Source organism: Physeter macrocephalus, chromosome 13, assembly GCF_002837175.3.
Source record: "Physeter macrocephalus isolate SW-GA chromosome 13, ASM283717v5, whole genome shotgun sequence".
Lineage (NCBI taxonomy): Eukaryota > Metazoa > Chordata > Mammalia > Artiodactyla > Physeteridae > Physeter > Physeter macrocephalus.
In genome coordinates, this window is record NC_041226.1 from 87180669 (window position 1) to 87197072 (window position 16404).

Below are 16404 nucleotides of genomic sequence, written 5' to 3' on the forward strand. Positions count from 1 at the left end.
CCAGGCTCCTGCAGCTGGGCTGGACCCGAGGGGGCCCCTGCAGATATGATGTCACCAGCCCACATGTGCTGGCTCCATGCAGCCCCTGCCCCCGTAGAACTGGTTTGGCAGCTGCGGCCACTGGCCACAGCAGGGCCCCAAGTGCAAGCATCTAGCACGGGGGCGAGGAGTGGGGGTGGTAACCTCCAAGGGCCAGCCCCTCCCCCGCCTATGCTCATCAGGATACAGCTGGGCTCCAGTCCTGGTCTCCACTCCCCTCTCTGCTGAGTCTCAGATTCCTCCTCTGCAAAACGGGGATGACAATAGCCCCCATCTCCCAAGCAGGTGCAAGCCAAGTGCTGGACATGCACTTATTAAACAGGTCAATATTGCTGGCAATTCACTCTCTGGACAACCACGGGTGACTAGCTTTGCTCTGCTGGTTTTCTGTCTCCCCATATGTAAAGTGGGCTTGTAATCCCCCTACCCAGCAAACCCTTCATCCAGTTTGCCCTGAGCATCCAGCAGGCACCTGGGGCAAGTTCTCTGAGGACAGTTGTGAATGATATACCAGGCAGTGGTCTCTAGAGCCGAGGCACTGGGCTGGGACAACTAGGTCCGACCCTGTTCTGCCATGTGCTTGCTGTGTGAGGCCGGGCAAGTCACTTACCCTCTCTGTGCCTCGGTTGTCTCCTTTTGGAAAAAAAGAGACAACAGTGGTACTTATCCCTCATAGGGTTGTCCAGAGAACTGAAAGACCTAATTCACAGCACAGTTCCTGGAACAGACGTACTCAACAAAGGTCAGCTGCTATCATGGTGACGACAGCGCATCCGTAACAATACGCAATGCAGTTTTGCATCGTTTAAAACTCTTATATAAATGGCATCATGTGTATGTGTCTAATTCATTCACTTTTCACTGCGGTATAGTAGTCTGTTGTGTGATCGTTCCACAATTGGATTAATTTGTTCTCCTTTTGGTGGGCATTTAAACATGTAGGTTTTTCTTTCCTCCCTCCCTCTCTTCTTTCCTTCCTTCGTTCTTTCTTTCTTTCACCACCAGAGTTCTCTGCACACTGATGTATGTGTCCCCACGCACAGGAGCAGGACTCTTGCGCCACAGGCTCACACACCATCAGCTCTCACAGGTAGAGTCCATCGTTCCCCCTTGTAGAGCAGGGCTTCTTATCAGAATCTTCCAGCTCTATGTGAAACATACAGATTCCCAGGCCCCATCCAGAGACTCTGATCTGTGGCAGGAGGCTGGAATCGGGGTTTTACCAAGGTCCTCAGGGGGACCACCCCTTGGGAGCACTGCCCCAGGACACAGGGAAGTGCCCCTACCCTGAGAAGCAGCCCGGCAAGGCAGATGGGAACAGGGCTTTGACAGCAAGTGGCCCCCGCGTCCACCACCATTCGGCCTCTTGAAGGCTGACCTTGGGCCAAGGACTCCGTCTCCCTGAGCCTCGGTGTCCTCACCTGGGATCACAGGAGATGGCACGTATGGAGTGACATGGTGCACACAGAGCCCACGGTCCCCGGGACATAGTAAGTGCTCGATAAACAGCCCTGCTGCTAGTAAAAACCGCGCCCCCCTCAACATGTCTGTGTTTCGCCCCCCAGCCCCCAATCAGCTGGGCAGCCCTAAGTAGGTCCCTTAATCTTCCAAAGTGGAAGAAAAAAAGGAAAAAACACAACACAGATGCTTTTTTGTCTCAGTGACAAGTAAACATTTCCCCTGTGTGGCTCCCCTCCCCTGGCTTGGCTTTTCTCATCCACAATTTTTTTTTTCAGTTAAATAATGTTGACATCCACCAAACACGAGCCAAATCAGTTTGAGGCTGAAACATACACACTGAGTCACACTTGGTGCAGGGACACGGTTCCCTCAGGGGACTTTGCTGCAAACCTCGACTAGCCAAGCAGGGACGCATGGGTCAGCAAAAAGAGGTCTAGGCTGAGCACCAGAGTTCTGGATCTGAGCTCCAATTCTGCTATAGACATGCTGAGCCAGCCCAGGCAGGACAGACAACGTCTCTGAACCCCAATTTCTTCATATGTGAAAAGGCTGCTCTGGACTCCTTTATCTCAGAGGTTGCCTTCTAGCTCTTCTAAGAACTTTAGAGAAGTTGCTTCCTCCCTCACCGAGCCTTTAAAAGGATATAGGGGGCTTCCCTGGTGGCGCAGTGCTTGAGAGTCCGCCTGCCGATGCAGGGGACGCGGGTTCGTGCCCCGGTCCGGGAAGATCCCACGTGCCGCGGAGCGGCTGGGCCCGTGAGCCATGGCCGCTGAGCCTGCGCGTCCGGAGCCTGTGCTCCGCAACGGGAGAGGCCACGACAGTGAGAGGCCCGCGTACCGCAAATAAATAAATAAATAAATAAATTAATTAATTAATAAAAAAGGATATAGGAGGTGGCAGCTTCTGGGATAAACAAAATAACGAAAGAAACTTCCCAACGTGGGAACAGTTCTCAACAGTAAATGTAGGCATCTCGTCTTTCTCCATGATGACCCCCAGGTCATTTCCTAGCAAGGGAAGGCTGCTCGCTATACCACAAAGGAGGAAATGGAACGAATGGAAATTCCATCTTATAAATGGTCAAGCTGAGGCCTGCAGAGCCCTCCCCATCACAACCCTCACCGCAGCGGCTTGTGACCACCTGTCACCTGCGGGCCCTAAGAGGACACATCCCCAGCCACCTTAGTTGCCTTTGTATCCCCAGAACCTAGCCCGGACCTGGCACAGAGCAAACCCCACTCGGACCAGGTATAGGAAAATGGTATGGGGCCTGGGGCAGACCAAACAGGACCTAGAAGTCTAGGGGTTCCAGGGCAGCCCTTCTGCACCGTCCCCGCCCCACGCCCCGGGCACTCTCTCTCCACGTTCCCAAGGCTCCTTGGGGTTTGGGGGCTGCAGCCCCGGGAGGGGTGTCAGGGGCGGGGGGAGGTGGGAGGAAGTGGGGAGAGCGCTGCCGCCGTGTGCCCCGTGCCTGCGGTGTAATTAGCAGCCGCCTCCCCGCCGAGGCGAGAGCAGCCAGATGAAAACATGCAGAGGTTGGAGGGGAACTTCCTGTTTATGACATCCACTGCGCTCGAGGCTTCGCTGTTGGCTGTGAGGATCACACAGCCATGCAGATGATGGGGGACGGGGAGGGAGATCCACCTTCCCTGCCGTGTCCCCCTTCCTATGAGCTCCAAGGGGGACGTATCCGCCTGGAGAGACCAAAGGGCATCTGATAGAAAGTGCGAATCCCAGGCCACACCTTCACTGCAAGCCAGCTTGGGGCCCCCTCTCCAGCTCCTCTGTGGCTCAGGGAAGCTGCCCCTGCTGCCCCGGCTGGACCCCTGCTCTCACTTACACACTCTTTGGAGGCTTTATGGCATTTAACACACCTGTAATCACCTGTCGCTGTCTGACGGCTCCGTGAACGGAGCGGCCAGGTCGCCCAGGTGGTTCCTGCCATGTTCCCAGCGCTTAGCACAGGTGCTGGACCACAACAGGTGCTCGATAAATATTTGATGGCAAATCCCAGCTGTCCGCGTCCACACACGCACCCCTTCCCACCTTCGCTTACACTGTTTCCCACACCCCACCCTGTCTCAGTGCTGCTCTCCTGCCCCCAGACTCCCTTCAAGGCAGCACAGCCTCTAGCTCCTCCATGAACCCTTCCCTGACGAGTGCAGGCAGGCTACACTTCCCCTGCTCTGAGTTCCATGGAGCCGAGTTCAGCCAATTTCTCGTACGTTCGTTCATCCGCTCATATGACAAAGAGCCACTGGGTTCGAGGCGGGCCGGCTGCCGCTGGGGCGAAGGAAACGCTCCCCGTCCTCAGGCTGCTCAGAATCTGGGTGGCTGGCCTGCGCCCAGTCCCTCTTGCTGTGTCCCATGCTCACCCTGCCGCCCCCATTTCTAAAGGGCCCGTCCAACCTCACTGTGTGAGCAGAGCCTTCTGGGCGGAGGCCGTCAGATGAATGAACAGCACCCCCTGCAGAACCGAGCCCACCAGAGGCCCATCCTCACCCACAGCACGCAGTCGAACAGCGCTCAACAGACGTCCACCACATGCAAATACATGCTGGGCGCTTGTCTGCTGGGCCAGGGTGGGGTCTGAGCCTGCAGCAGGGAATGCGCATGCCCCCCGCCCCCAGCACCAGTCAGCCTGGACAGCACCTTCAACCACCAGCGGCCACTCGGACCCTGAGCCACACCACAGACCCTTATAAGGAAGCCCCAAATGGAAACCCCAAGCTGGAGCAGTTTAGGAAGAGGGGCCTGATACCAACGAAAGGGCCAAGCACCGTATGTGAGCGAGGGGGAGAATACACATCCTCTGAGCCCGTGCAGCATAACCCCAGAGATGCTAACAGGTGACAGCTGTCTACACTTGAGCGCTTCCCCTGCGCCCCTGCACAGCTAGGCACTTCCCCGCACACTGTCACTTGAAACTCTCAGCAGCCAAACCTGCAAGGCAGGCAGATCCTACTATCATCACCCCTTTTGCAGAGACCCAGAGAGATGAAGTCCTGCTGTCCATGGTCACCCAGCCACCAGGCCAGGGATCAGATGAGCTATGAAGATCCACCGAGGTAAAGACCCCACGAGGGGCCCCTGGGCAGCCCATGACATGCCACTCGCTTCTAAGGAGGAAGCAGCTTTTCTCCTGGATCATCAGAACCCAGCTGCAGCCCCCCCCCCCCACCTCTCCACTGGGCCAGGAGAGGGAGTGGGTGTGCCGACTGCCCTGCCGCATCCTCGGGGTGCTCCATCCTCTCCCTGTCCCCTCCCCTCCCCCGGATGCGGCTGGTTTGGCCCCGTGTGGGACCCTGGCCGGCTGCCCCCGGGAGCCAGTGCCGAAGCCAGGAGTACTCACAGCTGTCCCAGATACACATCAGAACCACAAACAAACACTGTTGCCTAGCAACACCACCTCGCCCCAGCATCCCTGGGCTGAATCATGGGACCAGAGCCACTAGGCACTCTCTGGCCACCAGCGCCCGTCCAACCCTCTCATTCCTCAGACGGGAAGACTGAGGCCCAGAGAGGGGAAGGGTCTTGCTCAGCTTCATTCAGAGAGTTGGGGGCAAGGCTGAGATGGGACCCGAGGTCTTTTGCTCCCTGACGTCACACAGCGCCGGAGCCCATGTCTGCTCTCTCCTAGACAGTTTCGGCACAGTCCTGGGCGCATGAGATGCTCAAGAAATCCTGCGGACTTCAATTCTGAATTCACAACTCAGATGGTCCTTTCACAAACAGCAGTCCCACAGGGTAAGAGGCACCCGATAAACATTCCCTGCCTTGGACTCAGCCACTGGCTTTCAGGGCTATACCCCGAGGAAATGACCCGGGAGATAAAGAGAAGCGTTTGTGCAAAAATGTTCCAACAGCCCCATTTACGACCGCCGAAAACTGGCAACGGAGCGTCTGCCCCAAACAGAGAAAGAGCTTAGCAACGATGAGAGCTGAACGCCCTGGAATGTTATCTTGCCCTTTAAATGAAAAGCAATGACGTGGGCCAGGATGAATCTAGGAAATGGGTAAATGTGGAAAAATGTGGAAAAATATCAATGATAAGGGCAGAATGGAAGATGCACTAAATTTAATTCTCTAGAAGCATCTACAAGAACACACTGGAAGGGGTCGTGGACACAGGTGGGTGGTTTAGAGTTTCATGGGTACTCAAGCTCCTACTATGTTTTCTTTCCATTAGGACTTTCTGACTCAGGAGGTCAAGGCTCCCTGAGTTCAGAATATTCTCTAGAATCTCCAGAAAGAGCCGTGGCCTGCCCGACCTTGGCCCAGAAGCCTGTTATGTGTGTGTCCACGTGTTCTCACGTCTGCATCTCTGGTGTGTCTGTGTGCACGTCCACGTGTGTCTGTACCTGTCTTTGTGTCAGTGTGCGTGGCTGTGTGTCCATGTGTGTCTGTGTCTGTCTGTGCGCCTGTCCATGTGTGTTCATGTCCATGTGTGTCCGTGCACGTCTGTAGGTGTCTGTGCACGTCTCTGTGTGTCTGTGGGTGTGTGGATGTGCACGTTAGGGCCCAGCCCGGGAAGTGGGAAGATCAGGATTCCAGTTCCCCACACCCCATGGCTTCTGGTTCCCCCTCAAGGCACTGGGCCTGAGGCCGCTCACCCCACCCACCTCCAGGATGGCCAGCAGGAGAAGAGGGCCACCCCCCGCCCAAACAGAGATGCAGGAGGCCTCAGAGGCTCGGCCACATTGTGGTTCTCAACCCTGATTGCACCAGAGTCACCAAGGAGCTTTGAAGAAGCACCAGCACTGGAGGTCTTTTGGTGACCCTGACCGCAGCCCTTGGCCAAGCTTGGCACAGGTTCAGGAAAGAGAGGCCCCGGGCAACCCGAATAGGTTCAGGCCTTCCCCCACCCAAGGACAGAGAAGGGGGCCACCACAGAAGAGGGGGCAGCTCAGCCAGGACGAAGGAGAACAGAATCTGGAGGTAGACGAACACCCACGACTCATCAGAATAAGTTCTCAAGCTTCCAGAACGGCAGCTTTGAAGCTGAGCCTTGGGGGTCCCTCAGAGAAGGAAGAGGAAGAGGTGGAGGAGGTAGAGGGGAAGGGGAGCAGACAGACAGCAAAGTTACACCCCCCGCACCACCACTGCTCCCTGTGTGTTTCCCATGGGTTTTTTAAAATCTGCAACTTCTGTCTGAATGGCTGCGGGACTAAGGGGAACTGTGTGTCTGGCAGAAAAGGGAGCTTTGTTCTGCGTAGGGAAGCTGTCAGATGCCACAGGGAGGCCCAAAGAACCACGGGGACCCAGAGCCCGCAAATGAAGTGTCAATACAATCAAAGGTCTATGAGGTTATTCACAATCGCCAGCAAGTGGAAACAAGCCCAAGTGTCCATCAACTGGGGAATAAATCGACAGAAGGTGCTCTATCCAGGCAACGGAATATTATTCAGCCATAAAGAGGACCAAAGTCCTGACACCTGCTACAACATGCAGGAACGTCAAAAACATGATGCTAAGTGAAAGCAGCCAGACACAAAAAGTCACACAGCACATGATTCCACTTACGTGAGGCGTCCCGAAGAGATCAACCCAAAGCCAGAAAGCAGATGAGTGGTTGCCGGGGGCTGGGCTGGGGTCGGGCAGGGATGGGAAGTGGCTGCCAATAAGTGTGGGGATTGTTTTGTGGAGGAAGGTGCTGGAAATGTTCTAAAGTTAATTGTGGCGATGGTTGCCCAACTCAGGATTTACTAAAAAACACAGAATTGGAAAGCATGTGATTTATATCTCGATAAAGCTTTTCCATGGAAAAAAGTTGGTGAGAATTAAATAACAGATAGGATGATGATAATTTTTGAAAGCTGGAAATGATGCCTTAGTTTATAGCAGCAGCAGGAAAATGCTGTCAAAGGGAGTGATTTTCCACCACTGACAATGTACTAAGCATCGCACATCCATCACTGCATCTTGAGAACAGGGTTTAAACCTTGTCCACTTTACAGATGGAGAAACGGTCCAAGAGGAACCAGTGGCCACCTGAGGCCACACGACTAATACAGAACCAGCCGGGATCCGCACTCAGGTCTGACGAACTCCAGGGCCTGAGCCCTTCACCCCAGCCCCACCCTCCAGCCATAGTTTCCCACCTCATGTAGGTGAACTCCTGGAATCTCATAAATCTCAAGAGAAAGCTGTAAGCCAGCACGAAGTGGAGGGGGCCAGGGGAGAAGGAACAGAACAAAACTCTAGGATTGCAAAAGCAGCTCTCACAGATTTATGGCTCCCGGATGATCTATTAACGCATCACAACAAGGAGGGGTGAACAAATGGGAAATGCGGTGTGCCATTTCAGTAACAAACCATAAATAAACAAGCACCCGCCAGGCGGCTGCCCGGCCAAGGAGCCAGGACCAGGCTTTCTGAGGAGAGATGCAGGCTCTCCAGACGGCCACTCCCTCCCCCACCTACGACCTGGGCTGCAGAGACACCAAAGGGCGCGCGGATCGGGGCGGCACAGCACCAGCCCGGCCCCAGGACCCCGGCCACGTGCAGGTGTGCGGGCTTCAAGGACGGGAGGGCGCACCAAACAGATGTTCTGAGAGGTAGAGACCCACGTGTGGGTGTCAGGCGTGGGAGCTGGCACAGCAGGCTGCCCTGACACCTCCTCCGCCTGGAACTTCTCAAAGGCCCCGCCAGGGCTGATGTCCCCGGCCAGAGCTGCCCCCTCGCCACAGCCCCACTCCTCGAGGGTCAAGGGTCCCAGGAGTCGGAGGCCTTCTTGTCTGGAACCGCCCCGCCTGACACCCCTGCCTGGGGAGGTGCAGCCAGGCTTTGAAGGATGCCCAGGCACCTCCTCCCTTTCCGCCCACTCTCAGGATCCCTGAAGCCCCGGCTGCCAGACACCTGGTCCGCGGAGCAGGCAAGGACGGAGCACGTGTCCCGGTCGGGAGGCTGTCTCAGCCGTGGCACGACTCTTTCCTAGCTGAGGACCACGAGCAGCTCACCCGGCCTCGCTGAGCCTCCGTTGCGCTCAGTTCTGTTCTGCCGAGCAGCCTGAAGGCGATCGTGCATGCAGCGCCCCTCGGCCGTGCGTGAAGCACTGCGCGCGTGCTATTTCAGAGGCCATCCCCCTCTGAAGGGCATCCATGCTCCCAAAAGTGCTGTGTGTGTCATCGGATTGCATGCCCCTGGGGGTGTCCACAGCGTCCCACACACTGGCCGGGGCACTGGCCACCTGGAGGTCAGTCTCCTCAACCCCAAGCTCTGTCCATCCCCAGACCCAAGGCCCCGCAACTGGGGTTACCTGTCGGTGACTGGTGGCACAGGGAGGGAGTCCTTGGTCCAGGTGACCAGTGGGGGTGGAGAGCCCTGGGCCTTGCAGTCCAGGGTCACCTCATCACTGGCCTTGGCTGTGACCCTCAGAGGCTTGTCTGCGTCACATGACCCATTCACAAGGATCCTGGGCTTGGCTGTTGGTAGAATCATGCAGGGAGTCAGGGGTTGCGGCCCAGAGGGGACCAGCACGGCTCCCCCAGGAAGCTGAGGTGGTGCTGCCACCCCAGAGATGCAGAAGGTGGGTGGGCACTATTATAATGGCAGAGTGTAGGTTTCAGGGTGGGCTCAGATCCAGTGGTTTCCCCTAGTCATACCCCACCCTACCTGTCTACCCCACCCTCCCGCTGGAAGCTCGTCTTACTTTGATGACCCTGACATGGTCCCTCCTGCCCCAGTGTCCTCCTCTTGCTTCTCTCCATCCTGCTTCCCCTCCCTGGGGACATTCTGGCAGGTTCTGTGCTCCCTCTCCTCTCTCTCCCTTCTCGCCCTTGATTATCCCATTTATTCTCAGGAATAAATGGGATTGACCATCAGATGATGCCCAGTTTCCCTCTGTGCCAAGGGCCCCAGGGAAACACTGGTTCCAAACAGTTCAACACACAGTTAATTATTTAATCACAGTTGTGATGAGCACTAAGAAAGGGACATTCCAGAGAGTTCACAGCAAGGTGGTTTGACACAGCCTCAGAGATCAGAGAGAACTGAGATCAGACTGACGGGAGAAGTAGGCTGGACCAGGTAAGGGAAGGGCATTCCAACAGAAGGAACTGCACGTGCAAAGGCCCTGAGGCAGGATGGATCTTTTAAGAAACTGAAAGGAGGCCAAAGGGTCTGGGCACAAAGAGCTGGGGAGAAAGGTGGGCAAGGGGCTGCCAAGATGGGAGGGGGTCCAGTGTAGGGCCTTGTGTCTTTCCAAGGCTTGTTAATGTGACGCTTTCCCCCCATCCGGTGACAAAGGGCTGAGTTGGAACCGCTCTTAGAGCATGACCACACTACAGGGGACAGTGCTCTGAAGGACAGCTTTGGTCTACATGCCCTTCAGACGTGAGGAATTTAGAGGCAGGGTTGGCGAGATGCAAGGAAGATGCAGGTGAGGTCAGATTGTCCATACCCCTGCCTCGACGCCTGCCAAGACCCTCTCCCAGGACAGGGGCGGCCATCACTCACTGTTGACAGAAAGCTGCATCTCCTGGCTGGAGGAGCCCACGGCGTTGGTGGCTGTGCAGACATAGGCCCCTGCATCCTGGGCAGATGGCCGGGCGATGACCAGGGTACCATCCTTGCTCACATTGTACCGGGGATCCCTGGAGGCCAGGGCATTGGTTTCCTGTGGTAGAGTCACAGGTGACATTAGCAGAGCCCACACCCCACGGCGATTTGCATTATTCCTCTCCCCATGATGCACTGGGCCTACCTCTCTGGTTACCTCTGTGGTAACAGGCTTCACCTACCTTGGTCCAGGTGACGGTAGGGGTGGGCACTCCTGAGGCTACACAGGGGAGAGAGGCTGGAACGCCTTCATTGGCGATATGGTGGGTGGCAGTGGGCTGGATTCTAGGTGGCACTTTTAAAAACAAACCAATTTCATAAACCAAAGTTCATAGCAGCATTATTCACAACAGCCAAAAGGTGGAAACAATCCAAACAGAGGGTGATGGATAAACAGAACGTGATGTGTACATGTGGAATATTATTCAGCCTTAAAAAGGAATAAACATCTGATACATGTTACAACATGGAGGAACCTTGAAAATATTACCCCAAGTGAAATAAGCCAGACACAGAAGGATAAATACTGTATGATTCCACTTACACAAGATACCTAGAACAGGCAAATTCATAGAGACAGGAAGCAAAATGGTGGTGGCCAGTGGCTAGGGGAGGGGGAAATGGGGAATTGGTGGGTACAGAGTTTCAATTTGGGAAGGTGAAAAAGTTCTGGAGATGGATGGTGGTGATGGTTGTGAAACCGCGCCCCATAGGGTTAAAAAAACCCATCCTGAAACTGTGCTCCATGGGGTTAACAGAAATTCTTGGCTTGTCTTACAGCTTGCTAAAAACCCCTCTGCTTGAGCCCGCCTTCACTGAGCTCGCTTAATTGTTTCGTTGCAAATTGCAGACCCTCCAAGTTTCATGTAGCCTAAACGATAAGATGTTTGTCTGAGTTGTTTTCCAGGAACTTGGAGTCAGCTGTGTCTAGTTCAAGCTCAAGCCAGCTAAGACTGGCTGGGACCACAGACCCTAAAACTGGGCCTGCACAGGTATCTGGTGAACGACCTTTTGACATCAGAGAGCCAAAAACCCCACCGTCAGATCATGCTAGGCGCCTCCATTTTTGAACATGCATCCCACGAAGAAGCATGTAACCCAGATACACCTGCACAGGACACTGACTACCTCACCTTTTCCCTACCTGCAATCACCTTTCCCCATGCCTAAGACCACCCTGCTTCCTTACCCCATAAATACCCCAAGCCCCTGCCCTTGTGAATACATCCTTTCTCCGCTGCAAACCTCAGCATCTCAGCCTTTTGGCTTGCTGTGCGTTGGGCAAACGAACCTGGTGGCACGACAATGTGAATGCCACTTATGCCACTTCATTTATTCCACTAAACTGTAGGCTTTAAAATGGTAAGTTTTATATTATGTATACCTTATCATGATTTTTAAAATTTTTTTATTTTTTGGCCGTGCCACGTGGCATGTGGGATCTTAGTTCCCCGACCGGGGATCGAACCCGTGCCCCCTGCAGTGGAAGCACAGAGTCTTAACCACTGGACTGCCAGGGAAGTCCCTATTTTATCATGATTTAAAAGAAAAAAACAATTTTAACAGAAGAAGACAGCCACCACTGCTGTAAATTCATGCCCCAGACATAGGGCAGCCTGTGTTTAGGAAGCAGCTGTGCCGTTTCTTAACTGTGGGACTTTGGATAAACCACTTAATCTTTTGGTACCCGTATTCCTTGATCAGCTAAAAAGCTAAATTAACCCTAATTCCCCGCTCACTCTCTGGGGATGGACGGATGAGAAACGGCAGAAAATAGTGTTCACAGGACACAGTGAACTTGAAAACAAGTGCAAAATCCGTCCTGGGCACCATCCAGATCTGCAGGCATTAAAACAGGGCGGGTGGGGGGGATGTCTCCAAGAGGAGCAGGGGAGGGGGAAACGGGCATGGAAAAACCAGAACCGGGAGGGAAAGTCAGAAGCCAAGGGCCCTGACGGTAACGCTCAGTTCCTTTAGGGTGGGAAATGCCCTTCTGGATTTTCCCAGGTGGCGAAAGCCAGCAAGTCGATTAGGATTTGTTGAATGGAAATGAAATTAGCCAAGAGAGACGGGCTTGATGGCCACCGCACAGAGGAGGCTGTGCCGTAGGGTGGGAAGTTAGGGGGTGAGGCTTTCTACAGAGGCAGCCTTTGCTGATCCTGTGACTCGGTGAGTTACTTCCATCTCCGAGCCTCAGCTTCCTTAACTTCAAAGAAGCGTGGAGTCTTTTAAACCCACCTCTTGGAGCAGTTAGGAAAATTAACTGAAACCTGCACACAACCTCTCAGAGGTCTGGCACATGACACATGCCCACCTTTGATCACTCTTATTAATTGGAATTATGAAGAGATAGGACAGCTGGGTTCTAAACCCAGCCTCTTCTGAACCTCAGTTTTCCTCTACAAAATGGGGAATGATGAGTTCTGCCAGCTCATCCCTCGGGGTTTTAATAAAACAAGTGAAACAAACAAACAAAAAGAGGATATTAACATGCAGTAAATGAGAAAACATAACCAGACTTAGTTTAAACTTCCTTGTTTTACGTTAAAAAGAACGGTGGTACCTGGTGGGTGGGTGAAGGGAAACAGGGACTCTCCAGCACTGTAGGTGGGAAAGTAACTGGGCAAAATACACGAAAAGCCCTAAAAATGTGCAACCTCTGTGAGTCAGAACTCAATTCCACAACAATAGTTTATCCTCGGGAAAGAATTGGTCACATGGGCAAAGGTGGAGCTGATGATGTTTATCCCCAGGTGTTCGTGCTGGTGAGAAACAGGACACTAGGGGACAGGTTAGATACTCCTGGCTCATCCAGACAGGGGACATGCAGTCTTAAACCACTGCTTCTGAGTATTACCGACAGAAAAGAGTCATAAAATATTGTCACAAGAAACACTCAGGTTGCAAGACAGTAATAATACCTGGTTCCAGTTGGTTTCTAAATATTTCTATGTATGTGTACACAAAGGATTTATACCTAATTTATATAAAGAATATATATCATGCAAAAATAATTTATATACAACATATCTAAAGAATATATATAATATATATATAATATATATATATATACAGTGTGTGTATATGTACATGTGCAAACTCATGTGTGTATAAAGTATGAAAGATACACACCAAAATGTAAAATTATTCTGGTTCTTCTTAGCTACTGGTATTAAGGGAGGTTTCTTTTTGTTTGTTTGGTTTTGTTTTTGGGTTTTTTTTTTTGGGGGGGTGTCCAATCTCTAAATTTCCTACAGTGAATATGTACTATTTGTGCAGTTTGTCTAAACAAAGATGTTCAAGATCCAGCTCCACCCGGGTGACTTCCCCCATCGCATCCTGTCTCCCACCACCCCAGGACTCACCCTGGACAACCAGCTCTACGTCCCTGTGCTGAGAGCCGGCCGTGTTGCTGACCAAACAGGTGTACCTCCCTGCATCCTCCAGCAGCGCCTGGTCAAGGTGGAGACTGCCATCTGCTCGGACGGAATGCTGGCTGCCCGGTGGGAGCTGGTGAGGGCGAGGAAGCACCAGCTTGGGCCGAGGGCCCCACTCAGAGCCAGCTGAGAGAGAGAGCACTCCAGAAACCTCACTGCCCACCAGGCAAGCAGGAAGCAGCCTGGACAGAGAGGCCAGGGGTTTGGAGAGGGTGGGGGAATGATGTCCCTACCCCTTCTCTGATATTCATCCACACACACCCCCCACAGACCCTCAGGGCCACGTGGGCCTGACCCCCGGCCTCCCGCTGACCCCACTCTCCCAGGGCCAACTGGTCCAGGTCAAGACACCTGACCCAAGGGGACTGATGGGAGCCTCTCCCAGGAGTGCAGGGTTGGAGCCAGAGCCTTTACTGAGTCGGGGCTGAAGCTCCAAGGCCCGTCCACACTGAGGCCACAGAGAGTAGGGACAACCCGTCTGTGGGGAGAGAACAGAGCCATGCAGAGCGGAGCAGAGGTGTGGCCGCATCAGATGTGGTCCCAGACAGAGAAGGAGAGAAAGCAACTCCTGGTGGCTGCCCAGGTCTGTCCCCATCAGGACCGGGGTGGGGCAGGTGGCGATGGTCCAGAATGGGGCCTGGGGCAACCTCTATAAAGATGTCCAGCCAGTCCATCCGTGGTGAGGGGCCCCAAAACCTTTCCACCAGGCCTGAGCCCGCTTTAAGCCTCCCTGCCCCTGTCCCGCGAACCCGATTACACATTCTGCACTCCAGTTCCGGGAGAGACTCCTGGGCTGTCTCGGTACCAGGCCCTTTCGGGCTGAGTGAGCTTGAGGGGGGCTCTGCTCCTTGCACTGGGCAGCTGGGCAGGCGCAGGTCCAGCCAGTGTCCCCACTGAACTAAACAAGCTCTGCGTCTCCAGCCACTTCCTGTCCTGGTGTGGACAAGGCCCAGGGCCACCCCTCCCCACATGCCCATCGGATTCTGCTGAGGAAGGCTCCTTACCGCCCCAGCCTACATGCCCAGGCAGGGTCCCCCTCGGGGTCACATCTAATTACACAGGCTGCGGAAGGAGTCACCCGCTCGAGCAGCCTCGGGAAAGCCCCCCTGCTCCGGGAGCTGGACCCTGTCTGCACTGCATCAGGGACTGAAATAACGGGCCCGGGACCAGGGCAGCCATCTGGTCACACAGTCACTGCCTCTCTGGGTGTCCAGCGTCTGCTGTCTGCTGGGGCGAGGGCACCTCTTTTATAGCTTCCAGGGCACAAGGACCACAGGATGTCTGAGGACAGGCCAGAGGATGGAGGAAAAGGGAGAGGCAAAGAAGGAGTGAATGGCAGAAAGGAAATAGAGGGAAAGAAAGAAAACCAAATGGATGGGAATGGACGAAACAGCCCCTGTGCACCCAGCAGTGTGCCAGGGAGCCGGGGCAGATGTTCAGCCACTCGGTTCACGTCTCTGCCCGGGAATCATCCGAACGGGGGTGACGAATGCATTGTGTCTGTGCCCCCGCCCACAGCACTAGTGATGCACAAGCTCCTCGGGCCAAGGACTCTAGAGGGTGAAGGATGCTATCAGTGCGTTATCAGAGAAGGTTCTGGAAAGAAGCAGGAAGGAAGAGGACATTCCAAAACAGGGGAACCGCAAAGCAGAGACCGAGATGTGAACGTGACAGCACCCTCCTCCCCTACACCCAGAGGGGCCCTGCACTCACGGGCTGGCCCGCCTTGAGCCAGAGCCTCTCGGGGCGGGGCCTCCCAGCCAGGATGATGCAGGGCAGGGACACAGGCTGCCTCTCCAGCACCCGGACGGTGGAGGCGCTGCTGGCGATCTGCGGAGGTGCTACAGGGAGAGGAGACAGTGTGGGTACACGAGAGTCCTGTGGGTGGGCACCCGGGGGACAGAGGCCCCCACTCCCCACTGTCTCCTCCCCAGGGAACCAGCGGAAGCATCAGGATTGGGGACCCTAAAGGGTCAAAGGGCGCACTTCTTGGGGCACACTGCCCAGGAAGTAGGGGTCCAGATGCTCCTCCTGGAGAACCTGGCTGTGGACACACCTGTCCCAAAGGATGGGCAGTCATGGGGGGGTGTCTCTGGGGGTGCCTTGTGTCCCCCCCAAACCCTCCTCTCCAGATCCACCAGCGAACCATGTCCAGTCACAAGGAGGTGGGCCTCTGCCTGGACCTTCCCGAAGACATTTTGAGCTTCACAGACATACAGGGCCTGGTCTTCAGGAATCACACCTGGGGGCAGGAAAGAGGCAGGCCTGATTGCCAGAGCACATCACGGCTCCAGCCCCCACAGGCTCCAGCTCCCCAGGTGCACACGTGCCCTTGTCACAGTCTGGCCCTGTGGAGGTTAGGTAGGAGGGCTGGGATGGCAGGGAGGAGAGGGATGGGGGATACAGCCAGGCCTTGGAAGGGTGAGAAGGCCTCAGCTTGTTCATGTGTAGCATGGGGATAATTTATCAATAACTGCACCCTGTAGTGTGGTTGGGAGGGGTCAATAGGTAATGCAAATACAGTGCTCAGCATCCAGCCTGGCACATAAATAGAAGCAGTAGTAGTGACGATGATGATGGTGGTGGTGATGATGGTGGTGATGGTGAGGATGATGGTGATGGTGGTGATGGTGGTGATGATGAGGATGATGGTGATGGTGAGGATGATGGTGATGGTGATGATGGTGATGAGGATGATGGTGATGGTGATGGTGATGATGGTGATGATGATAGTGGTGATGGTGATGGTGATGATAGTGGTGATGATGGTGATGGTGGTGATGGTGATGATGGTGATAGTGGTGATGGTGATGACGGTGATGGTGATAGTGGTGATGGTGATGATGGTGATGGTGATGACGGTGAGGATGATGAGGATGATGGTGATGGTGAGGATGGTGGTGATGGT

The 16404-nt window shown here is 54.5% G+C and overlaps 1 protein-coding gene across 1 annotated transcript in view; it reads right to left on the reverse strand.

Moving 5' to 3' along the window:
* HMCN2 (hemicentin 2) overlaps positions 1-16404 on the reverse strand; it is a 146068-nt gene that overhangs the window by 86239 nt on the left and 43425 nt on the right. Inside the window, exons 9-14 of the mRNA XM_028497384.2 lie at positions 15643-15738; positions 15210-15337; positions 13425-13569; positions 10242-10354; positions 9958-10117; positions 8759-8924 (exon numbers count right to left, since the gene is read on the reverse strand). Coding sequence (XP_028353185.1) covers positions 8759-8924; positions 9958-10117; positions 10242-10354; positions 13425-13569; positions 15210-15337; positions 15643-15738 — 808 coding nt within the window. The remainder of the gene's footprint in view (positions 1-8758; positions 8925-9957; positions 10118-10241; positions 10355-13424; positions 13570-15209; positions 15338-15642; positions 15739-16404) is intronic.